Source organism: Muntiacus reevesi, chromosome 5 (genome assembly GCF_963930625.1).
Source record: "Muntiacus reevesi chromosome 5, mMunRee1.1, whole genome shotgun sequence".
NCBI classification, from domain to species: Eukaryota; Metazoa; Chordata; class Mammalia; order Artiodactyla; family Cervidae; genus Muntiacus; species Muntiacus reevesi.
The window spans coordinates 41,908,893-41,931,612 of record NC_089253.1 but is presented as its reverse complement, the minus strand read 5'-3'; the positions used below and the strand labels follow the sequence as shown (position 1 = coordinate 41,931,612).

Here is a 22,720-nt window from a genome sequence, read left to right as displayed (position 1 = left end):
CCAGCACACAGGAAGAACACACAGCAGTATATCCTGGCTTGGTTATCCAGGACTCGGATATCCAGTATAACCGAGTGCTTTCACGGTTAGAGGGGCAACTGGCCTCAAGGGCCTTCATGAAATTAACACTTCTACTGCAGGCCAGGGACGCCAACTTGGCCATGGTCACATCCTTTTTTTTCTAAATGTGGTCTAAAGGAGAAGTGACTGATAACCACTGAGCTCCTTCCCTAAGCATACACACAGATAAGAACATGCAAATATGCTCTGGGCTCAAAGACAAATGTGATACAATTCGTGAGTGATACAGCAGAGCACATGTTGTCCCCTCATAGTCAGTTGGACACCACAGAAAGAATTCTGCACACTTATGAAATTTAATCATCTTTCTGTCTCTCCTACTTACACAACTCAAAAAGAGGAAAGAATGTGGGGGGAAACGTCACCATACAAACAGCATAGAGAAGGGATCAATGAGACAGTAAAACTCTTCCTGTGACATCAAGCAACTTGCCGCCTGGTGCCGACGATGATGCCACACCACCGTCCACACTCTGGACCACAGACGAGGCAGCACTCCTAAGTGTGGAAGCGGTGCCGACTTCAAAAGCTGCTAATTTCATAAAGGAACTATTGTAACAGACCTACCCACTGGTGGTGGTTGTTTAGCCACTAGGTCATGTCCAGCTCTTTACGACTCCATGGACTGTAGCCTGCCATGCTCCTCTGTTCAAGGGATTTCCCAGCAAGAATACTGGGTTGCCATTTCCTCCTCCAGGGGATCTTCCCGATGCAAGGATCGAACCCAAGTCTCCTGCACTGGCAGGCGGATTCTTTGCCGCTGAGCCATCAGGGAAGTCCAGAATCTTAACATATTTCACAATGATTACCTCTGGGGAGTAAGAACAGACACAGGGGCTTTCCTTTACAATTTTCATCTTTCTGTACTGCTTGAATTTCTAATCATGGACATGTATTAATCTTTTTATTTTAAGCCACAGAGAAGTCATATACAGCATAAGAAATATGATCAGGGCTACTGTAACAAGTTTATATGGGGACAGATGGTTACTGATGTACCACGACCATTTTGTAATGTATGCAAATGTCAAATCACTTTGCAGTACATCTGCCCATCAACTATATTTCAGTGAAAAATCTGAAGTTCCAGGTGCAAAGAATAAAAATCTACTGATTTTTTTTTTGAAAAAACATCTTTTTATTTAAAAAAATACTGATAAAAATATGGCAATGAATAGAACAGTTTAGTAATTTTTAAAGCCAACTACAGGTATGCTCTTCATTCATTAAAAAAAGTACTGTGGATTCTGAAAGAATTTAGTACCTGTTAAGTCAGAGCAGAAAATTGTTACTTAAGAAACAATTTTATTTAAACATCTAATAAAGGGAAAGCTGTTTTTTTCCTTCCCAAAAGTACATTATATTTCTACAGGGATCAAGAAAAGGAGCATGACATTCCCTGCACTCAGCTCTTCAACTCTCTTCTCCACACCAGGCAGAGGATGACGTTTTCACTAGACTGCATCCCACGATGTTTCATACATACCTAACTTTGGGTCATACAATCACACTGACATTTCTCAAGTGCACATAAATCACACGTTTATGCCTCATCTGAGCTTCACGAGATGACAGTGTTAGTTCAAGGTGAAATTCAGCGTGCCGGGTACAGAGTACAGACTGCCAATATACTCTAAACAGCATGAACAAGCATACCAAGGAGACCTCAAACTAACCGGAGGCTCTAATAGCGGGAAGGGCCAAGAGCAGGCCATTTTCTCCCCACAGGGCGTTATTTTCCATCCTGCAGATAAAATAACACGCTCCAAAGAGCACAAGTGTTCCATAAGGAGCTGGGAGGCACAAGGGTGATGGGTGGAAAACAAAGTCGGAGCAGGACAGCTGACAGTCCCAAGGACTGGTTAGCAGACATGACCTGACTGCACGCTCCCTGCAGGTGACAGCAATAAGCCAGCCTCAGGCTCTCACACCACGTCAACATCATTCCTGATTTCATCAGGATGCCTGGCTGTTTCTTGGGTGAAAAATTTATTCTGTGGACCCCTTGGTGACCAATAGGGACAGACTGGAAATCAACAGCCATCGGTGATTTTATTTACCCTCCTTGCTGGCACAGCAGCTTCTTGTCAGTAAGCTTATGACTTTTCGATCTAACAAGCTAGAGAAGGCAGCTGTCCAAATGTCACCAAACCTAGTGAGAGATGTGAAGGAAGGACAGGCAAGCCTGCATTACTCACACTGGACCCAGGGAGGAAGGGACTTAGTGCTCATATATTTGAAAGAAGCAGATGAGGCTTTCAGCCTTAGATGGGCCTGAACAGAAAGAGAAAGGCTGGCCTGCTTAGGACCAGGAGGGGTAAGCCACCACAAACTAAACTCCTAGCTGAGTCTGGTGTGTGTTAGGGTGTTGGCCAAACCAAAGCAAACTGGTGTGGCTCACGACTGCCCTGAAGAAAGGATAGAGAAAAAAGAAAGTAAAATCAGTGAAGCGAACGCTGAAACACAGGGACGCCAAGAGCAGAGGGGGACTGATGGAACACAATCCAGCATTATCTAAAAACATTCCAGATGTCTATCCTTCCAACCGCAACTCCACCCCTACACACAAAGACCATCCTAAAGAAACTTTTGCGAGAAGCGCCAAGAGTCCTGGACAAAAATATTTATAGCATTACTGTTCGTGTTAACAAACAGGAAATAACCCAAATGTTCATCAAAAGGTGATTTATGATATATTCATACTGTGAAATTCTTAACCTTTAGGGAAAATATTTCAAGTTACCATACAGCATTGATGATTCTCACAAACTTAATGTTGAGTTCACATACACACACACACACACACAAACACAAATAGGTCACAGAACACATACATTATGATAGCATTTATATAAACTTCCCAAAACATTCAAAACGAAAAAACATTGTCTAGAGATGCACATATGTAGTAAAACTAATTTTAAAAGGTCGGGAAATGAGGGACACACAATTCAGAATAATGTTTACCTTTGTAGGGGGAAGATGGGGATGTGGCTGGGAAGAGGCACCCAGTGCTCCAACACAACTCTAAAGCTCTTTCTCAAGCTGAGTCAAGGACAGAGATGTGCTTCTTGTCATTTTTTTAAAGTCCTCTTTAGGACATACATCACTTTGCATGCATGAAACAACTCAAAATAGAAGGGGGCTGGAGAAACATGAGAGTTGAAGATGTAACCAAACCATGCTCCCTAACCCCCACTTACATGTCCATCTGCCCAAGATGGGCTTCCAGAGTGAGGAGCAAGTCACACTCCAAGACAACAGAATCAACTCGGTTTAGAGGTGACAGAAAAAAAGACCACCTTCAGGCACTTCTCTGGGCTTCCTGGGTGAAACCAACTCCACAGTGTCTAGTCAAGGGGTAAGCTGTTGAGACACCGCACACCGCCCCAAAGAGTGTGGGAAGACTGCCTTGCCCATACAGAAACAGAAAACAGCCCCAACTCAGGTATATTTTACCAATGGAAAGTCCCCAGATGGTTCCAACAGAGAGAGGAATGGATTGCAGTTAGGAACAAGGCAATAATTTTATGCAGCCCTGCAGGACTAGGAGAATATGTGACCGGTTACTGGGGGTGGGGAGGAGACGATGAAAAATGCACTTGAAAACACAGGACTTTTCTAAGACCATAAAAGCCCGGACAGAAGGTGTATATTTGGAGTACAAATGGACGTGTGTTTTGAACACAAACTAGAAGCCCTAAAGGTTACCGTACGGGCTTTACCTGGCAGAAGGTGACAACCGAGTCTGGCACATGCCAAGTATATTGGGAAATAATAATATCTAGAGAGATCTATACCACATCCATGTAACACAGGTACAGCCCACAGGCGCTGGCGAGGCAGGGAAAGAAGTCTGTGACTTTCACCGGGAAACGGACAGGAAGGCCGGATTCTGTCAGAAGGCCCAGGGCAGAGAATCCAGTGGGCCCCGCTCTGGGAGGGCAAAAGGGTGGTCCCGGCCCGAGACCAAACGTGGGCACGCAGGGGAGGGCGGGGTCCCCCCGGGAGGAGCCCCGGGAGGCCGGGCAGGGAGGCAGCGAGGCAGCCGAGGGGGAATCCAGGGCCGGGGCGCCCCCCTTGGCCGACGGGACGGGGAGGAATAGGAAGGCGGGGGCCTGTCACAGCCCCGGCTGGGCGGCCCCCGAGGGCCTGGGCGCCCCCCGCCCGCCGCTCACCTGGGCACGCAGCTGGACGAGCTCCGGTCCACCTCCCAGGTGGCGTACAGGTTCATCTGCACGGGGGCGGGGGTGCGGCCTGGCCCCGGGCCGCCGGGAGTCGCGGAGCCCGAGGCCACCGCGACGGCCATGGAGGTGGAGGTGGACGAGGACGAGGAGGAGGCGGCCGCCGCCGAGGTGGACGAGGACGACGAGGTGGCCTGGGCCAGCTTGGGGGGCGTCGGCTGCTGCGGCGGCGGCTGCTGCTGCGGCGGCGGCGGCTGCGGCGGGGATTGGGCGACCCCGGAGCCCCGCTGGCCGCTGCCGCCCCCGGCGCCTCCGGGACCACCGCCCGGCCCTCCGCGTTCCGCCATGGCCCGGCCGGGGGCGGGGAGGCGCGGGGGTTACGGGGATCGAGGCGACGGCCGAGCGGACCGCCCAGGCTTCTCCCGCGGCCGCGGCGGCGGCGGCGGCGGCGGCGGCGGCGGCGGGGGCTCGATTCGTCTGCTCAGCCCGCCCGCTCGAGCGCGCGAGCGCGAGCTGCACGCACGCGCGGGGCCTCGCGGCGCGCGGTCCTCGCGCTCGCCCGCCGCTGCCTGTTGCGGCTCGCGCCGCCGACACTGGGTGGGCGTGTCCGGGGAGGGGGCGGGGAGCCCCGGCCCGCGCCCGCCCCACCCAGCGCTCGGGGGCGGGGCCGCGCTCGGGCGCGCGCCCTGGGCAAGCCTGTGGGCGCGCGCGCCCCTCGTGCCTCGGGGGAGGTGGTCGGCGGCTTGGCGCCCTCCGCCGGGTCCTCTCGTTAAATTCGCGGCCCGGCGGCAGCCCGCTAAACCTCGCCGCCCTTTTCTCTCCCCTCTCGTTCGTTTCCGCGGTGGCAGCAGAGCCAAGCGGAAACCCCGCTTTTCCGGGGCGCGGTCCCGGCCTGGAGAGGGATGCCGCGGGGGCGCGCCTCGGCCCCCTCGAGTCTGTAGACTGAGGCCCGACCCGCCGCCAGCTCAAACCCGCTTTCCGACCGCCGACTTGGCGCCCGCGCTGCGGCTCCGGGGGGCTTCTTCGCCACGACCAGCAAAGGGCGCTATGGGGACCCAGCGGTCGACTGGGCGCCTCTGGGCCGGGCAGTTTCCGCCCCCTTTTCCCCGGTGTGGGCAGGATCTCAAGGACCTAGAGTCGAAAAGGCCTTTGGCACGGGTGAATTCTAAAGCTAAACCCTTATTTTCTGACTGCGATGTCCCCCTCCTAAAGAACCATTAGAGTCCCAAGTCCCCATCTCTGCCCTCAACTTCTTATACTTGGAATGTTTTTCTGCCTCATCACTTACTTTATTTCTACAATCCTATTCCTTCTGAGGCCTTGCTCAACTGCCTTATCCTCCCCGGAGTCACCCACACTCCCCGCTCCGGGAAGCATCTGGAAGCCTCCCGCATGGCAGCTCCTCAGATGGTGCACTCAACACCAGCATGAGCGGTACAGCAGCACTGACTTCTCTCCCCAGTGCCTGGCAGCTGCCTGTGGGAGCCATGGGTCCAACCCAGCCCAGCCTGTCAGAAAGACTTCAGCGACACGGGGGCCTAGGACCAGGGAAAGCAGCCCCCAACCATGCCCCCACCTCCTAAACCTAGAGATGGTTGATGAAACCACCCAGGGTCTCATATGGACTGAGGACAATCTAGAGGTTTAGAGATGTTCTCTCCCAGGTGAGGACCTGGACTCTTGGCCACAACGTCTGTTAGAAGGCCTGACCTGGCCTACTTCCCAAGCCCACTGCACTTCCTCAGCCCAGCTGGGCGCTAAGCTGGCTATTTTTAGTCCCCAAGGACACACTAGGAAGGTCAAACCAGACCTGGAGGTCCTTCCTCCAGAGCCTTCCTACAAAAGCAGGCAGGGGTTTAAAAAAAAAAAGTCTTAGAGTGGCTTTAGCTTCATCACCAGTCTCAACTGTAACATCTGCTCCAGGTGCCCGCCCCCAGACGCTGGACCACTTTAGGCCACAGAAAATGGCTGTTTTCATCCTTTTGCAGGAGGGGACTAAAAGAGGGATGATCAGGAGTGTTACATATTCATCTCTTTCCTTGGGAAACGGCTTTATTTACAAAACAGGTCTAAAATAAGAACATGAAAACGACAAGGCCTTGGGAATAGCAGGAGAGCTGGTTCTTCGGGCCCAAGTGTGAAGCAGCCCAGATGTCCAGGCAAAGGGCTTTAAAGAAGGCCAGGTGTAAGACGGGGACCTAAAATTTGAACTCCTTATATTTCTTGCTGCCGCCACGGCTGTCCTGAGGCTGAGCTTTCCGTTTCTTTTGCTGTAGGAGAGAAAGAGAAACAGGTCACAACAGGTTAAACAACCCGCTGATTCTCCAAAACAAGGGTGGGCAGCCTGACGCAGCCACATACATCTGTGGAAAAAGACTAGAAACTGGAATCCTCAGATGAGTTCCTTCCCCTCCTGTGTCTCAGCTTCATCATCCTTAAAGAGGGCAGCCCGCCGGAGAATTCCCAAGGTTCCCAGCACCCAGGAAGCTCAGGGCAGCAGGCAGTGCGTCCTCCCTTCCTCTCGCCACTAGAGGACACCACCCCTCGGAGAAAGGCAGCCCCAGTCCCTGGCTCTCACACAGCCGGGCCCCCGTGTGAGCTCCTACCTTCTGCTTGGCAGCATGCTCGGCCACCATGTCACTGAAGTCTTCTTTCTCCACTTGTGCCTGCTGCTCCCGCACGTGCTCCTCATACTTCTGGGTCATGGCCATGGGATCCAGCTCCAACTCTTCGGGTGCCAGGGCCACTTCCACACCCTGCAGCTCAGGGGCCGGGCCCTTCCGACTCATAACCTGGAAAAGAAATCAGAGCACTGTCTTCTCCAAAGCGAGGCTCAGAAGCTGGAGCTCCTGCCCGCTTTCCCAGCCCCCTGAACCAGTGTCCTCCGAGTGCTCACCGTGGACATGTCATAGATGTGGGTTGAGCCCATCATGGCGCCCCCTACAGTGGCTGTTCTCTTCTCTGGCAACACAGTGAACAGCTGAGGTGTCTCACTTCTGTGAAGGACAAGGAGGCAAACAAGGGGGTCAAGCCCCAAAAAGAAAGGATGAAAGGGTCTCCAGAAGGGACAACGAAAAGAATAAGGGCAGCACCCCCACTGAGCTCCGCTGGGCTTCCCCGAGATTCCAGACACCCAGGGGAAAAATGTCCGAGCTGCCTCTACAGGTCATGGAGACCCATAAGATGAAAAAGTATCACCTATTTAAAGAATTCTACTCGAAAACCAAGAGTAAATATACCAGTATCAACCCAGACTATGACTTCCTACCCACCCCCTCCCCAGAAGAGATGAAAATCCACCCTCACTAAGCAGCCAGACGTAAAAACAGATTTCAGATCCTGTCACTTCTCTGTCCAAAATCCTCTGCGGCTCCTATATCATTATTTGAATAAACCCAAACTCGTCCCTGTGACCTAAAAGGTTCATAATCTGACCCCTTATTTAATCCCTGCTCATTAGGTTCTAGCCCTAGTACCCTTTCTTTTTCTTCCTTGAATATGCAAAACTTGAGACTTCTGCTTCTGGACAAGGAACAATAGGAACCAGATTTACCCTCCCACCTGAAACAATCAAACACTGGACAAAATACATGAAACAGTGGTTTTCAAGTGACTGGACATGAGCAACAAAGGACAGTGGTTCCTGAGAGCCAGGAAACAAGTGAGGCGATTCCTACTGCAATGAGTCTCCAGGCTGCAGAACAAGGAGGGGGAGCTCCTGGAAGAGCCCCGAGGACTCCAGGAGTTGGAGGGGTGAAGCTGGAAGTGCAGGGAAACCAAGGCGACTAAAGATCACAGGACAGAGAACCTAAAAAGAAAAAGCAGCGACTCAAGAGCTCAAGAGACCTACAGAGAACCCCCTGCAGTCCTCAGTTCTCGGGTGAGGACTGTGTGGGAGGAAAGTACCAAGGCCAGAGGAGGAACCGCCCGAAGGCACCAGCAGTTCCATACACGCCTGCTCTTCCCTCCAGTCTGGGAACAGTGCCTCATCAACATGACACAGGGTGGAGTATGGGGTCTCGTGCCTCAGCAGTGGAGAGGATTGAGCACTGCTTCAGTCCTGCCTAATGAACCTGAAGAGCAGGACCTGAAAGAAACCTCACAAACTGTTTCCAAGCACCTTAACGGTAATAACCCTGCACAAAGCTAAAGATTCATAGGAACCTTAACCTGACAAGGTACATTTCACAACATCAATAAAAAATTACCAGAAATACAGAGGCATGAAAATACAATTCTTACCAAGGAAAACAATCAGTTCATTTAAACCAACCCAGAACTGGCCCAGATGTTAGCAACAGCAAGCAAGTACCTTAAAATGTTATTATAACAGGGCACGTCCCTGGTGGTCCAGTGGCTAAGACTCTGCCTTCCCAAGGCAGGAGACCCAGTTCCACCCCTGGTCAAGGAACTAGTTCCCACATGCCCGCATCTAAGAATCTGCATACCACAACTAAAGATCCACATGCCCCAGTGAAAATCTCATGTGCCACAACTAAGAGCTGGTGCAGCTAAATACATAAATATTTTTCACATATTAGTATAACTGGATTCCATATGTTAAAAAATCTAATAAAAGACACAGGAGATATAACAAGACCCAAATCACACTGCTAGAGATGAAAACTACACTGGACGGGATTAATGTCAGATCAGAAATAGAAAAAAATACTAGCCAACTTGAAGACACAAATAGAAAAATTTCTAAAATGAAATACAAAAAGAAACGAGAAAATTTTTAAATAAACAGAGTCATCAGTGAGCAGCAGGACAACTTCAAGAAATCTAACAGATGTGTAATTGGAGTTCCCAAACAAGAGGAGAAAGAGAAATAGGAAAAAATAATAAGAGAAATAATGGCTAGAATTTTTCCAAAATTAATAAAAACTATGAATGCACAGATTCAAGATGTGTGACAAACCCCAAGTAAAGAAATCCAAAGATGGGAATTCCCTGGCGGTATAGTGGTTAGGACTCTGCTTTCTGGGGCCCAGGGCCCAGGTTCAATGCCTGGTTAGGGATCTAATTCCACAAGCCTCGAGGTAAGGCCAAAAAAGAAAATGGAAAAGAAAATAAAAAACTATCAAACCATTAAAAGGAAGAAACAAACCCAAAGAAAACTAACATCCTTCACTACACTGCACATCATAAACTTCAAAACAGCGATAAAAAGAAAATCTTGAAAGCAGCCAGAAGAAAATGACATAAACGCACAGAGGAACAATGGAACGATGATGACAGATTTCCTGGCAGAACCAATGCAGGAAAGAAAACACTGGGAGCAGCATCTTTAAAGCAAAGAAAGAAGAAAATATTGCCAACCTGGAACCCTGTAGCTTGCAAAAAGGAAGGAACATTTCCAGTGTTCTTCCATTTGCTCTTGCAATTCCTTCTGTCCCAGCTCTCAGTCCGAATACCTCCTCCTCTGTGAGCCTTCCCAAAGGCTTCCCCACCACCTGAAGCCCTCTACACTCCATTATTCAGCCTCCTTCTGCTACATGTCCAATCCACATCTGAAACTGCCTTCTTCTCTGACAACCTGTTTACCTCACCTGACTTTCTTTTTTTAACTGCTGATGCCCCTGTGCCTAGAGCAGTACCTGGCACAGAGCTGGTGTTCAATAATTGTTAAAAAAAAAAAGAAAAAGGCTGGTGTCGGGGGTGGCGCGGGTGGACATGGGAGGCAAGAGGAATGAAAGTCAGCCAGGCTACCTAGAAAATCCTCCCCCCTCAGCCCTGCCTGGTACTCACCCGTCCATCGCCTCCTCAATCTTCTTCTTCCTCAATTCAATGAGTTCGGGGGTCTCCATTCCAGCTGGCACTGACGAGAACCCTCCAGGAGTGATGAGGCCACTGTGGAGAGAGATACAAGCTCTGGAGTAGAGACAAGGTCCCCACACACAAACAGACCACTGAGAAGAGGCAGACTCTCTTGCTTCCCCCACCTGTCTGCAGGGGTAATGAAGCCAGTCTCATCTGGCTTATCTTCATCACTTTCCTCCTCTTCCTCTTCTTCTGAAGACTCTTCATCAGATGGCTCGAGCTCCCCCCAAGGGGTCCGATCAATCTCTTCTTCCTCAGTCTTGGTCTGAAAAACACCACTCATTCATTCAACGAATGTTTACTATACATGTATCCTGTGTCAAGTGGCTGTAAAAGGGAGGGATTTAAGAGTAAACAGTCAGATAATAATCCCCACCCAGAGAGAGCGTCTAGTCTGGTGGAGAGCTTGCATTACATCTCAGGGAAACGTATACCCCTTTCTCAGACTTTGAAACTTCAGAACACACAGCTCTCTGATAATGAAGCTAGAAACCAACTATCTCTGAACTTCATGACCTAAAGTAAGACCAAGCTTGCTAGTCACAGTCCATACCTGGAATTCAGCAGCATTGGTTCCAAACACATCCCCATAGAGGGGTTTCCCGGTCTCATCTACTGGGGGTTTGCCCCAGCCACCAGCATGGTACCCAAAGGAACAGCTCTGCAAGACAGGAAATGCAAATCACTTCCATGCCTGGGCTCCAAGAAATACACTGATGCCTGAGAGAAAAGTCATGCTCCAAAGTACAGAATTAGCACTTGGGAACTCTTGAGATTACAACTACAAAGAAGAATCAAATGTTCGAAAGCATTACAAAGCAAAATTAGCAAGCAACAAAAATCAGAAGGTAATAGGATGGGAGGTGGGAAGCAGAAAAAATGCTAATAATTTCAGTCTTTGTAGTCATACTGTCTGAAACTGAAAACATGTACTTTAAAACACATAGCTCTAACTTCTTACTGATTCTTCCTAACTTTGGCAAGCTTTCAGAATCTGTTTCTGTTAAGGGACAGAAAATTTCACCTGAAGTTGAACAATTACCTCTTTTTTCTTCACTTTAATGACTTTGTTAATTTTTTTTCCTATTTAATGTTTTATTATTTTAAAATAACGCTAAGTTTAATGCCATTCTTGAGATAAAATTATGTCTGTCTATCCATGTGTATATAAGAGAGATATCTGGGGGGAAAAAAAAGGAAGAGAGATATCTGGGAACACACTCACCAGATATTAAATTTGATTGGTGAAATGTGGATGGTGTGTTTTCTTCTTTGTACTTATCAATTCTGATTGGACATTTTGTGCATTTTATGACAAATATCTCAGGTTTTAAAAAAAAAACAATTACTCCTTAAAAAAAAAAAAACACAACACACTGTAGAATGAAAAAGGAAAGAAAAAAGTCATCCTCTAGTTAAAACGTAGAGCCAGCTAAGAATGAAAGCAAGGACGGCACTCACCTCGGGGATAGGCGAGTTCAGCCCAGGGATTTTCAGGTTGGGGTATGACGGGGGTGGTCCATATCGCTGCATGGCAATCAGCCACGGGGGAGGGACCTTGTGGGCATTCTGCAGGAGAGAGCGCAGGATATCATCTGCCAACCGTATCCCTCTGTCTCCCTCCCACCTCAATTAGCAGCCCCTTCTCTTCTTTCCCAGTCGGGTAACTGGCACTTACTGGTCCTACTGGCATCCCCAAGGAAATCCTCAGCTCATCAGACAGATCTCCTGGCTTCTTCTCCTTCAGCCGTGTCTCAAACTCCTTCCCCTGAGGAAAAAGCCAAGTATGCGGTATTGTGGACTCCAGACACATGCTGGGAGGTCAATTGCAAGAGGACATGAGAACAAAGAGAAGTCCCAATCCACGGCAGACATGGAGTCCTGGTGGGGGCTGCCAGTTCCCACCTGATTCTCTCACTTCTTTCCCTGGCTACAGTAGGAAAGGAATAAAGGCCAGGAAGGAGGGGAAGAGGCAAGACTCCCAGCGCAGCCATTAACCCACTAGGAGAACATGGTCAGGTTTAAGGACTGGCTATCTCATCTGCTAAATGAAGACATTTGAGAAGAATGAAGGTCCTTCCACCTCAAAATTCCCAAGATATCATGGCAATAAATATTTTAAGGCTCAGGAAAAAAAAAGAAAACCTTTTCTCCTACCCAATACGAGGTGTATCTAAAAAGTACCCGCCCCTGGCCCCTCTATTCCCAAACCACCCACCATCAACAATGATCACCTCAAAACATGACCTGCATATCTCCTTCAGAGGACCACCTTATTCCAAATTCCATCCCATCCAAGGGGAGTTGATGGACAATGCGAAGGCTGAGGGGAGGGGCCACCATACCTGCTTCCAGAGCCCTTCTGACCCAGAGTGACACAGCCATGACCAAGGCCCAGCGTTGCCTCCCCGTGCCCCCCGAACCTCATAGTACAGGTCCCCATGGATGGTCAGCTTCGGCTTGGTCTGCCACTTGAAAAAGGCGTCATGCAGTTTCTGGTAGTCAATGTCGATCTTCCCCATCTTGGGCCGAACCTTCTCTCGCATTTTTGACTTCATGGTTTTCTGTTCTTCCTGTGAGAATGGCAAAAGACACACCATAAAACCAAGTTCACTTGGTGTTCACAACACCAAGTTCAACTCTTGGTAGGCCCAAATCCCTGCTCCCAAGAGACAGAGGGAAACCTCATTTATCTCATCACAGAAGCCACCAAAATCCTTCCTGCTCAAGTCCCTCAAAATGTGATCCACACTGAACAAAACAGATGCAACATATGAAATCACCCTCAGCTATGTATGTTAAATATTTTGAAAGCAATCTGATCAAAAGACTGACCTCATCAGTTGCCTCTGCAGAAAAGTAGGTGACAAGAGTCTACCTCGGAGGCAGGCTTTGCACCATGTACTTTGGTACCTCCTGAATCTGCGCACTACACACAAAAATACTCTGATGACCTAAGCAGAGTATTTAATTAAAATTTTGGAATTTAGGAAGTTAAACAATCACCATACATTTCTAGCCTCAAGGGCATCAATTCACACAGCAGGCAGAGAACTACCAAACAGTCAAAAGCAACCTGCAGAGGAAGGAGTCACGGTGTGCGGCTCAAACAGAACTTGCAGAGTGCATGCAGGCAGGGGGACAGAGTCAGGGGGACAGACAAAGGGGCAAACAGAGCCGCAAGGAACCAGCAGTCTCAGCAGGGGCAGGGAGCCGGCTCTGAGCAGAGAGGTGAGGTCTGCCTTTCAGGAGCTGTCCTTCCCCTCCTGCCCTCCCTGCCCCCATGTGTCCTATGCAGTGCTGACGTGTAAAACGAAGGATCAACAATCAAACAGTTAACATGGAGGGGGGTTTGAGGAGCCAGATACAATTCTGAAGCAGGTGGCAGCTAAGGAGCGGATCCCCTAGCGCAGCTCTGAGAGCCAGCCAGGCCCTCACCTTCTCCTGCAGGGCCTCCCGCATCTCCTGGATGCCTGTGCGTTTGATGAAGTCGGGCAGCTCAAAGGGGGGCTTCTCAATGCCTCGTTTGCCCTGTAGGTACTTGCGCTTGAAACACCAGTGGCGTGGCACAGGCACAGAATTCCGCGTGGCCTTGAGGTGAACCAAGAGCTTGGGGTCCTGCGCGGTCACATCGTGCATCTCGACGACATCGGGCCGAGCCACCAGCTGGAAACACAGCAGCATCCGTCTGCAGAGTCTGAGCTTCTGACTTAAAGCTGCCTGCCTTCCCTTCCTCTAGAGGGCCATCCTGGGCCTCCTTCAAAGCCTGCCTCCCTATACCCTGGAGGTTCCGGGAGCTCCTGGGCTCCAGGGCCTGCGGGAGCACCTCAGGGTCTCAGCGCTCACCTGCTTGAGCTCAGCCACGGTGAAGCGGTTCATTCGGCGCAGCTTCTTCTTGGACAGTTTGGGGGCTTCCGGCTTCTTTTCCTAGAACAGAACAATCTTCTCTTGTGAGTGGGACTCTTAGGCGCCATGAGACCTCCCAGCTTACCCTGAAACTTAAGCCACCAAAGGACTTCTCCCCTGCAAGAGGTCACCGCGGTCCCTTGCAGGATGCATCGCAGTCACTCGCCCCCAGAGCCCTTGTTTCCGGGGCGTGGCCTCACCTGTTCGTCATCGCTGCTGTCGTCATCGCTATCCTTGTGCTCCTCCTCAAAGCCCTTCTTCTTGGGCACCGCAGAGTTCTCCATTTTGTCAAGCTTCTCTGGCTCCTTTTCCTTCTCCTTCTTCACGTCATCGGTGAGCTGACGAGACAGACAGCGTGGAACCCCAGCCCTGGGCCCACCCCCCCCCCACCCCAGGTTCCTGAAGCTGGTTCTGAAAAGACACCCACCCCCTCACCCCGACCCGGCTCAGCAGTGCCCCTTCCGAGTGCCCTGCTCCTTGTACCTTGAAAGCCTCAAAAATCCTCTTGAAGAAGATGAAGTTGGGCTCGTAAATCTCAGGCTCTTCGGTCACATACTCAATTTCCACGTCGGCTGCTGGGGATTCCGAGCCCCGAGAGCGGCCTGACTCTTTATCTCGGTCCCCAGAGCTCTCAGAGGACGCCGCACGCACACGCTGGGGCTTTTTTTTCTTCTTTCGGTTCCGACGCTTCCGATTTTTCTGCCAAAACACGGTAAACCAACTAGGTCAGAGAATCAAAGCACCATGCCTGCCTCCTAACCCTAATCACCTCACCCAGTTTTCCCCAAGCAACTGCAAAAAGAGGCCTCGAAGTTAGACCACAAAGTTCGGCCCTGCTCAAACTGTGTGTCTCTGAGTAAAGTACTGCACCTCTTCTGAACCTCAGTTATTTCAGTTCTAAAATGGAGGCATCCATCACACTCAGAACTCAAAGGATTTAGGCCAGTTGAATAAAAAAAAAAATAGTAATGCTCAAAATTCTCCAAGCCAGGCTTCAGCAATATGTGAACCGTGAACTTCCAGATGTTCAAGCTGGTTTTAGAAAAGGCAGAGGAACCAGAGATCAAACTGCCAACATCTGCTAGATCATCGAAAAAGCAAGAGTTCCAGAAAAACATCTATTTCTGCTTTACTGACTATGCCAAAGCCTTTGACTGTGTGGATCACAATAAACTGTGGGAAATTCTGAAAGAGATGGGCATACCAGACCACCTGACCTGCCTCTTGAGAAACCTGAATGCAGGTCAGGACGCAACAGTGAGAACTGGACATGGAACAACAGACTGGTTCCAAATAGGGAAAGGAGTACATCAAGGCTGTATATTGTCACCCTGCTTATTTAACTTATATGCAGAGTACATCATGAGAAACACTGGGTTGGAAGAAGCACAAGCTGGAATCAAGATTGCCGGGAGAAATATCAATAACCTCAGATATGCAGAGGACACCACCCTTATGGCAGAAAGTGAAGAGGAACTAAAGCCTCTTGATGAAAGTGAAAGAGGAGAGTGAAAAAGTTGGCTTAAAGCTCAACATTCAGAAAACTAAGATCATGGCATCTGGTCCCATCACCTCATGGCAAATAGATGGGGAAACAGTGGAAACAGTGCCTGACTATTTTTTTGGGCTCCAAAATCACTGCAGATGATGATTGCAGCCATGTAAATTAAAAGATGCTTACTCCTTGGAAGGAAAATTATGACCAAACTAGATAGCATATTAAAAAGCAGAGACATTACTCTGCCAACAAAGGTCCATCTAGTCAAGGCTATGGTTTTTTCAGTGGTCATGTATGGATGTGAGAGTTGGACTATAAAGAAAGCTGAATGCCGAAGAATTGATGCTTTTGAACTGTGGTGTTGGAGAAGACTCTTGAGAGTCCCTTGGACTGCAAAGAGATCCAACCAGTCCATCCTAAAGGAGATCAGTCCTCGGTGTTCATTAGAAGGACTGACACTGAAGCTAAAACTCCAATACTCTGGCCACCTCATGCGAAGAGTTGACTCACTGGAAAAGACCCTGATGCTGGGAGGGGTTGGGGGCAGGAGGAGAAGGGGAGAACAGATGAGATGGCTGGATGGCATCACCGACTCAACGGACATGAGTTTGAGTAAACTCCGGGAGTTGTTGATGGACAGGGAGGCCTGGCATGCTGAGATTCATGGGGTCGCAAATAGTCAGACACGACTGAGCAACTGAACTGAAGGTACTTTGGACGAAGAAGTGGCATGAGACAGCAGCTACTAACTTTTTTTTTTGGCCTCACTGTAGAGCATGCAGGATCTTAGTTTCCCAACCAGGGATCAAACTGTGCCCTCTGCAGTGGAAGCACAGTCTTAACCACTGAACCGCGAGGGAAGTCCTAGCAGCTACTAACTATGGACGATCTGGGACAGGATTCTTTTAGTGCCCAAACCCTCTCTCCAACACCCCTTCCAGATCCAGCTCCCCCCATACCTCCTTCTTGGATACAGACATCGTGTCCTCCTCAGTTTCTGATGCTGAGTGGCCCAGGGATGACCGGGTGTCTGTTTCCATCTCCTCTTCCTCTGTAAGGGAGGAAGATGGCCATCAATCTCTTCACCGCAACCCCTCTGTTCCCAGAGCCAGTTTCTCTCTAGAATCCTCCTCCGGGGAGGGGAGGCGGAAGGCAGACTTGGCCCCAGCTCTGCAGGCTCTGTCCTTGTAGCCCTTCAGACTCACCCTGCTGAGAGTTCATCTCTTCCTGGCGGCTCTCCTTCAGCTGCAGGATCTTTTCCAAAGCCTGGGGGATCTTAGGGCCCACAGAGGGGTCATCCATCTGCCAGAGACAAGCCAGGAAGAGGGGGTGATCATAGGGCCCTTTTTCCTCGACTTCTACTTCTTGGACTTGAAAGGCTGCTGGCCAGGCACTGGGAACATTGACAGTGGACACCAAGTGGATTCAACTACACCTTAGTATCCCTCAGAGTGAACCCCTGAACCTCACCCTAGAAATGTCTGCCAGACCCGACTGATTTCCTGCCCTACCTAAGTGTGTTTTAAGTAAATATGGATCCCCTCCACCAACCAACCCCACCCCCAGAAGTTCTCCCATCTTCTCTTGAATCCTTCTCTAAAAATCGAGAAACAGTCCCCTTCTAAAACACTCCCCTGTTCCCAGGAAGAACCCTGCAATCTCACCTCTCTGTTCTCATCTCCAGGGGGTGGTGGGGGACCACGGGGCCGAGGAACGGGGGCCCCCATAGGCAGAACAGTGGGAGTGGGGCCCACTGGAGCAGCCACTGAGAGGAGGAAAAAAACATCTAATGTCAGAAAAGATAAGTCACACATCTTAAAATTTACCTTCCTTGCTTCAGAGCCAGGGTAATGGTTACCCTCGGGAGAAGAGGAAGGGCTAGAAGGGAGCAAGGAGGGCTTCTGAGGTGCTAATAATCTTGGTTCTTGGACCAAGTGTTAGTTGTATAGGTGTGTTGTTTGTGAAAACTCACTGAACTATACACTTACAATATGTGTACTTTTTTGTGACATATACTTAAGTTAAAAAATTCCGTCACCTTCCTAGCCCTTCCCTTCCATTTCTAGAATCTTACCTCGAGGACCCAGAGGAGTGCGAACACCAATCTGGCCCATGTCTTGTGGGGGCCGAGGGACGGGGGTGCCCATCTTGGCAATCTCCTGCTGTCGTTCCTGCTCCAGTAACACAGCGGCCTACGAGAGGGAAGTAGGAGCTGGGGACACAGCTCTGGAAATCCACTGGGCAGGCAGCCCCCAGCAAATGCAGCCTTTCAGCCAGGTAACAGATTAATCAGGTACCAGCACAGGTTAATCAGGTACCACCAGCACTCTGATTTCCTTGCCACCCCCATGCTTCCACACTCTTGATCTAAATGAAAGAGCCCTCTCAGAACAAAAGAAAACTCCTGGAAATGACACCAAGAAAAATCCAAAGAAAACGCTGGTTCCTAATAATTTTTTTTTTTAATATTTAGTAAACACTGCCTATTGTTTTAACAAGATTTCTTCCCAAAAGATAAAAGTTATTTCTAAGAACAATAAATTATTTTCTTGTACTGACCCCTCAAGATCTACCACAATCTGGGCAAAGACAATACTCTGTAAGTATCTCCATGTTTGTTCCTGTCAATGTTTATCTCCTAATACTCCTGAATAATCTAGTTGGTAACAACTGATACAATGCATCTCAGTAACTGAGGATCTTATGTATCATTCCCTAACTTAAACACACCACATTTAAACTAAGTCTGATACAAATGACTAAATTAGCCCAGAATCCTCTCCAATGTACCTAAAACGATGTACCAGTCACTTAAGACTGGTAGGGATCATGCATGCGTGGGTGCTTAGTTGCTCAGTCATGTCTGACTCTTTGCAACTCCATGGGCTATACAGCCTGCCAGGTTCCTCTGGTCCATGGGATTTTTCAAGCAAAAATACTGGAGTGGGTTGCCATTTCTTTCTCCAGGGGATCTTCCCGACCCAGGGATCAAACCCACATCTCCTGTGTCTCCTGAAGGCAGACTCTTTACCCACTGAGCCATCAGAGAAGCCCAGTAGGGGTCAGGAAACTGTTTCTGTAATGAGCCAGTCAGTAAATATCTGGTTTGTTTGTAGACTGTTGTAAATTCCTTTCCCCTGTCTCCCCAAAACAGTCCTTCAAATATATAAAAACCATCCTTACATCACAGGCAATACAAAAACAGGCTATAGTCCACAGATTACCAACTCCTTGGCTACGTGAAAGAAAGAATTATTTGGGAGATACTGGAACTTAGATGAGGATGAGGTAATCTCCATGGGAAACCTGAATGGCACTGCTAATTTTAGACAGTAAGCACTAGAAGTGACAGACGATGGATTAGACTATGGGGGTCAAAGGTGAGGATGAGGGAGGCATTACCCGCTTCTGCTGCTCCAAAAGTTCATGTTCCTTCAGTGAATGGTCCCCCTGCTTAAAAAAGAAAATAAGCTCATACCAGCACCCACACCCCACCAGCCAGGCTGCCACAACTCTGCTTCCCGGTCTGCTCTTCCAGCCTATGCCCCAAAGACTTGGGTCCAGATCTTCCCAGACGCCTTGGCCCCAGGATCCGGCTCCCCCGGAGGCCCCACTCCCCTTTCAGGACCTTGGTGGGACCCAGGCTTGGGCTGCCACCCTCCCTACCTGCTTGGCACGCTCCTCCTGCTGCATCAGCAATGCTGCCTGTTGCTGCGCCAGCTTCAGCCGCTCTTCCTCAGACAGCGCCACGGGCTCGCCCACCCGGAGAGGAGGAGGCGGCCCCAAGTTTGGTGGGCGGGGTCCAACTGCCATAGGAAAGCCAAGGCCAAGGCCAGGTGGGGGTGGCGGGGGTGGTGGAGGGGGTTGTAGAGGAGGGAGACCCATGGGTGGGGGCGGCATGGGAATCCCCGAGAGCTGTGGGGAAAAAAATAAGACCGTTAACTACGAAGCATTTATGTAATGGCAGGCATGTGCTGGGGAACTAATATAAGGCTGGCACTGGGATTCAAAGTCAAATGATGCACAATTCTTGCATTCAAGAAAATACTATGGGCTTCCCTAATGGTCCAGTGGTTAAGAATCCGCTCAATGCAGGGGACATGGGTTCGAGTCCTGCTCTAGGAAGATTCCACGAGCTGAGGGGCAACTAAGCCCATGTGCCACGTGTGCTGCAGCTGCTGAAACCTGCATACCCTGGAGCCCGTGCTCTGCAAAAGGCCACTGCAGTGGGAAGGCCGCACACTGCAACTCAACAGTAGTTCTGTGCTCACTTCAACTGGAAAGGGCCGCACGCAGCAATGAAGACCCAGTGCAGCCAGAAGTATAAAGAAAGAAAGAAAAGAATACCCTACAGCAGGATCGAGAGAAGAGCATATTAACTCTGCGGCACCAACTGATGAAAGCTGTCAACTCTGTCCCAGAAAAACATCATGAACACAGACTTCACATACAATTTCAGGAGACTCAAGGACACCTCTAAAGGCCATCTAAAAACTCCTCCTCCCTTCAAAAAATAAAAACCTTCTTATGCCACACATAGAAGTCCCTGGACCCCAAGTCAGGGCCACTGCTCTACAGAAAAACAATCAAATCGTGGATCAGAAAAGACATGGAAATTCAGAGAATTTAAATAAATAAGACCCAGTATGCCCCAGTGACTGATTAAATATAGATAGTATGAAATTAAATCAGAGAGTAAGCCCTAATTTCTCACTGAATAACATGGGAACTCTGCACTGGAAGGGCAGAGAAGAGAGTGATTACTTCCAGCTAGGGGAAGATTATATCAGGTTTCCAGATATTTAAGCTGAATCTTAAATGATACATGAAATCTGAGAAAGGAAGTAAGAGTCTGGACGAAGGAAGAACTGAGGAGTTCCCAGTTCTTTCATCAGTGTACCTCCCTGCCCAATGAGTTAGATGCATTCCTCTGTATGCTCTGAGGAGGGGCTACTCTGAGCAGAAAAGAATTTTATCAAGTGAGACCCCCTCCTTACCTGTGCTGACATAGGAGGGGCAGCTTTGTCCCCATCTTCACCTCTCAGAACGGGACGATTCAGGACGATGCCAGTCTGTGAAAGAGAAAAGATTCTAGGTCAGTCTAAAAGGAGCTGTTGCATGAAACTGCGTTCGCTCTCATCTAGTCAACAAAATTTACTCAGTGACTGTCTGCCAGACCTCGGAATGGATTCTGGCGAGAAACGATATATATAAAAGCAATTACACGGCAGACAAGCAGCAGCCAAGACCCCACTTGCTGTACCGAGATTCGTAAACAACGAAGACCGCGTTGTAACGGGTCATTAATGCCTCCTGCAAAGGCTCGGCCTATCCTCATGTCCCGCCACCAACACTTACTTGGCGAGTGTAAGTCTGCAATCGCTCCACGAGCTCCTCGCGACTCCCTGCTAAGCAAAGCACAGGATCAACGGGGTAGGTCAGGCGGAGCAGGCCAGCCTGCCCAAGTCAGGCCCCCGCGCCCAGCCTCCAACCCACACCCCTGGGTCTCCGGGGTAACCAGCTCCGCTTCCCCGCAGGCCTGCACTTTCCGGCTCTTGACTTCCCATGCTCCTCACCCTGGATGGGAGCTCCGATCTCTGCTAATTTGGCCTGAAGCTCCTGGGCAGCCCAGGCACCATAGTGCCCAGGTGGTGGCGGCGGCGGCAGCTGCAACTCTCCCTTAGGAGGCTCGGGATGCTCGGCCGCCATCTTAGCCGCAGGAAGGCGCGCGACCAACCCGGAAGCTCGGACCAGCCTCCGGTCCCACTTCCCGGAACTTCCGGTAGGGCCATACGCCACGTCCGCTCGAGGGTTGCCTGGCAGTTCCCATTAAGACCCACCCCCTGCCGTTCGCCAATGCTCCTTAGGGAGCCTGGTCGCGAAGCCTTCTGGGAGTTGTAGTGCACAGGTCACGGTCTCTGCGGATCCAAATCCGGGAGGATCGCGACCGGCGGCGACGCCGGGAACACTGCAGGCCAGAGCCGGGGCGGGGCTGTGGGGAAAGCAGGTCCTGCCCGAAGGGCGTGCTTTCTGCATCTCACTGGCCTCAGCGCAGACCTCCCGCCTTGCGGCGCTCCTCCCTGGTTGGGCTTGAGAGGCCCGGACGCTTACGTTCTCCAGGGACTCGTTCCCCCGGCGGTCGCGCGCTGTGGGCGCCAAGCGGGAGTTTGCCGCCGATGCCTGTGATAAAACAGTGTCTGATTGTCTGCCCGCCCACCCCCGGCCCAGGCATGGATGAATGGGCTGAAAGGAGATCGGAGCCGGGAGCGAAGCCGGCCCTCCGGGCTGAGATCCAGCTGCCGACCTGGGGGAAGGGCCACACTAAAGCCCCTTTTTCCACCTTCCTGGCCGGCTCAAATGTCATCTACACTAAGCTGTCTCCCGCCTTTCCTGCCCTGGAGCGGCCAAACCTACACCGTTTGTTTTGAAATCTTTCTTGCCCCTTCTCTGCACTTACAACTCCCGAGACAAGGGTTTTTACTGTCTCACAGTACCTGGCGTTAGAGGTGCTCAATAAATTATTACTGAAAGAAAAAAAAAAAAGCAGCCTTAAGCGACAAGATTTGGATCCTTTTTAGTCTTGAAAATAAACGCAGGGGAATTCCCTGGTAGTCCAGGGGATAGGACTCAGTGCTTTCAATGCGGAAACCCGGGTTCCATCCGTGGTCCGGTAACTAAGATCCCATAAGCCGCACGGCAAGGCCAAAAAAGAAAGAGGAAATAAACTCAGGACCTTTTCTTCCCTCATCCCCACCAGCCTACTGGCGCAGCAGACCCTGTCTGGTGCTGTCCTACCCCACCAGCGGCCTATGACCCTGAGGGAGGGATGGGCAGGTGCCCCTTGCTTGCCCACCTTCTGCTTCTCCCGGTCCTGATCAGTCAGTTCAGTTCATCTTCCCACCTCTGCCTCTCGCTCTGAGATCCCCCTCCAATTCTAGTGCTGTTCTCTCACGGACAGCCAGGTCTCAGCCAGTGTGCATATATTTGTGTTGGATGAGCGAGCTGAGCAACTCAAAATGGTCTCTATTCCTTCTCCCTGCCCTCCACACCCACATCCCTCAGACCTTCTCTCTAGCATGCTCTATTTCAAGGATCACCCCCAACAGAGGAGTAGCTGGGAGGAGGGGAAAAAGAACGGGATGTCAGGTCCAGGGAAGGTGAGGTTTAGGATAGACAAAGGACTGGGCCAGGAAGGTTGCTTGCAACCTCACCCTGGCTAGGAAATTCT

At 50.2% G+C, this 22,720-nt stretch overlaps 2 protein-coding genes across 4 annotated transcripts in view; both read right to left on the bottom strand.

Moving 5' to 3' along the window:
• PACS1 (phosphofurin acidic cluster sorting protein 1) overlaps positions 1–4,831 on the bottom strand; it is a 145,059-nt gene extending 140,228 nt beyond the window's left edge. The window contains exon 1 of the mRNA XM_065937781.1: positions 4,260–4,831. Within this exon, the coding sequence (XP_065793853.1) occupies positions 4,260–4,612 (353 nt within the window). The 5' untranslated portion in view covers positions 4,613–4,831. The remainder of the gene's footprint in view (positions 1–4,259) is intronic.
• Positions 4,832–6,299: 1,468 nt separating this feature from the next.
• SF3B2 (splicing factor 3b subunit 2) lies at positions 6,300–21,234 on the bottom strand. Of its 3 annotated transcripts, none has more exons than XM_065937778.1 (22): positions 21,069–21,234; positions 20,851–20,900; positions 20,490–20,564; positions 19,159–19,407; positions 18,895–18,945; positions 17,567–17,684; positions 17,157–17,257; positions 16,698–16,794; positions 16,452–16,543; positions 14,478–14,693; positions 14,195–14,332; positions 13,935–14,015; positions 13,527–13,754; positions 12,512–12,661; positions 11,767–11,856; positions 11,550–11,657; positions 10,642–10,749; positions 10,211–10,353; positions 10,017–10,118; positions 7,162–7,261; positions 6,872–7,057; positions 6,300–6,535 (listed from the first exon to the last, which is right to left on the bottom strand). In XM_065937778.1, the coding sequence occupies exons 1-22, from the start codon at positions 21,199–21,201 to the stop codon at positions 6,464–6,466; spliced, it is 2,688 nt and encodes an 895-aa protein (XP_065793850.1). In that variant the 5' UTR covers positions 21,202–21,234; the 3' UTR covers positions 6,300–6,463. The 3 variants fall into 3 exon arrangements, with proteins under 3 accessions (XP_065793850.1, XP_065793852.1, XP_065793851.1); XM_065937780.1 differs by having other exon boundaries at positions 18,895–18,942; XM_065937779.1 differs by having other exon boundaries at positions 20,851–20,897.
• Positions 21,235–22,720: the final 1,486 nt, after the last annotated feature.

Bases quoted from the DNA above. Each gene is read 5' to 3' on its own strand.
- SF3B2 (XM_065937778.1), bottom strand. From the start codon at position 21,201: ATGGCGGCCGAGCATCCCGAGCCTCCTAAGGGAGAGTTGCAGCTGCCG. The intron at 11,857-12,511 runs GTTCGGGGGGCA...CTTTTTCCTCAG, and splicing joins ATGGGGACCTGTACTATGAG to GGGAAGGAGTTTGAGACACG. The intron at 11,658-11,766 runs GTAAGTGCCAGT...TCTCTCCTGCAG, and splicing joins TGGGGATGCCAGTAGGACCA to AATGCCCACAAGGTCCCTCC.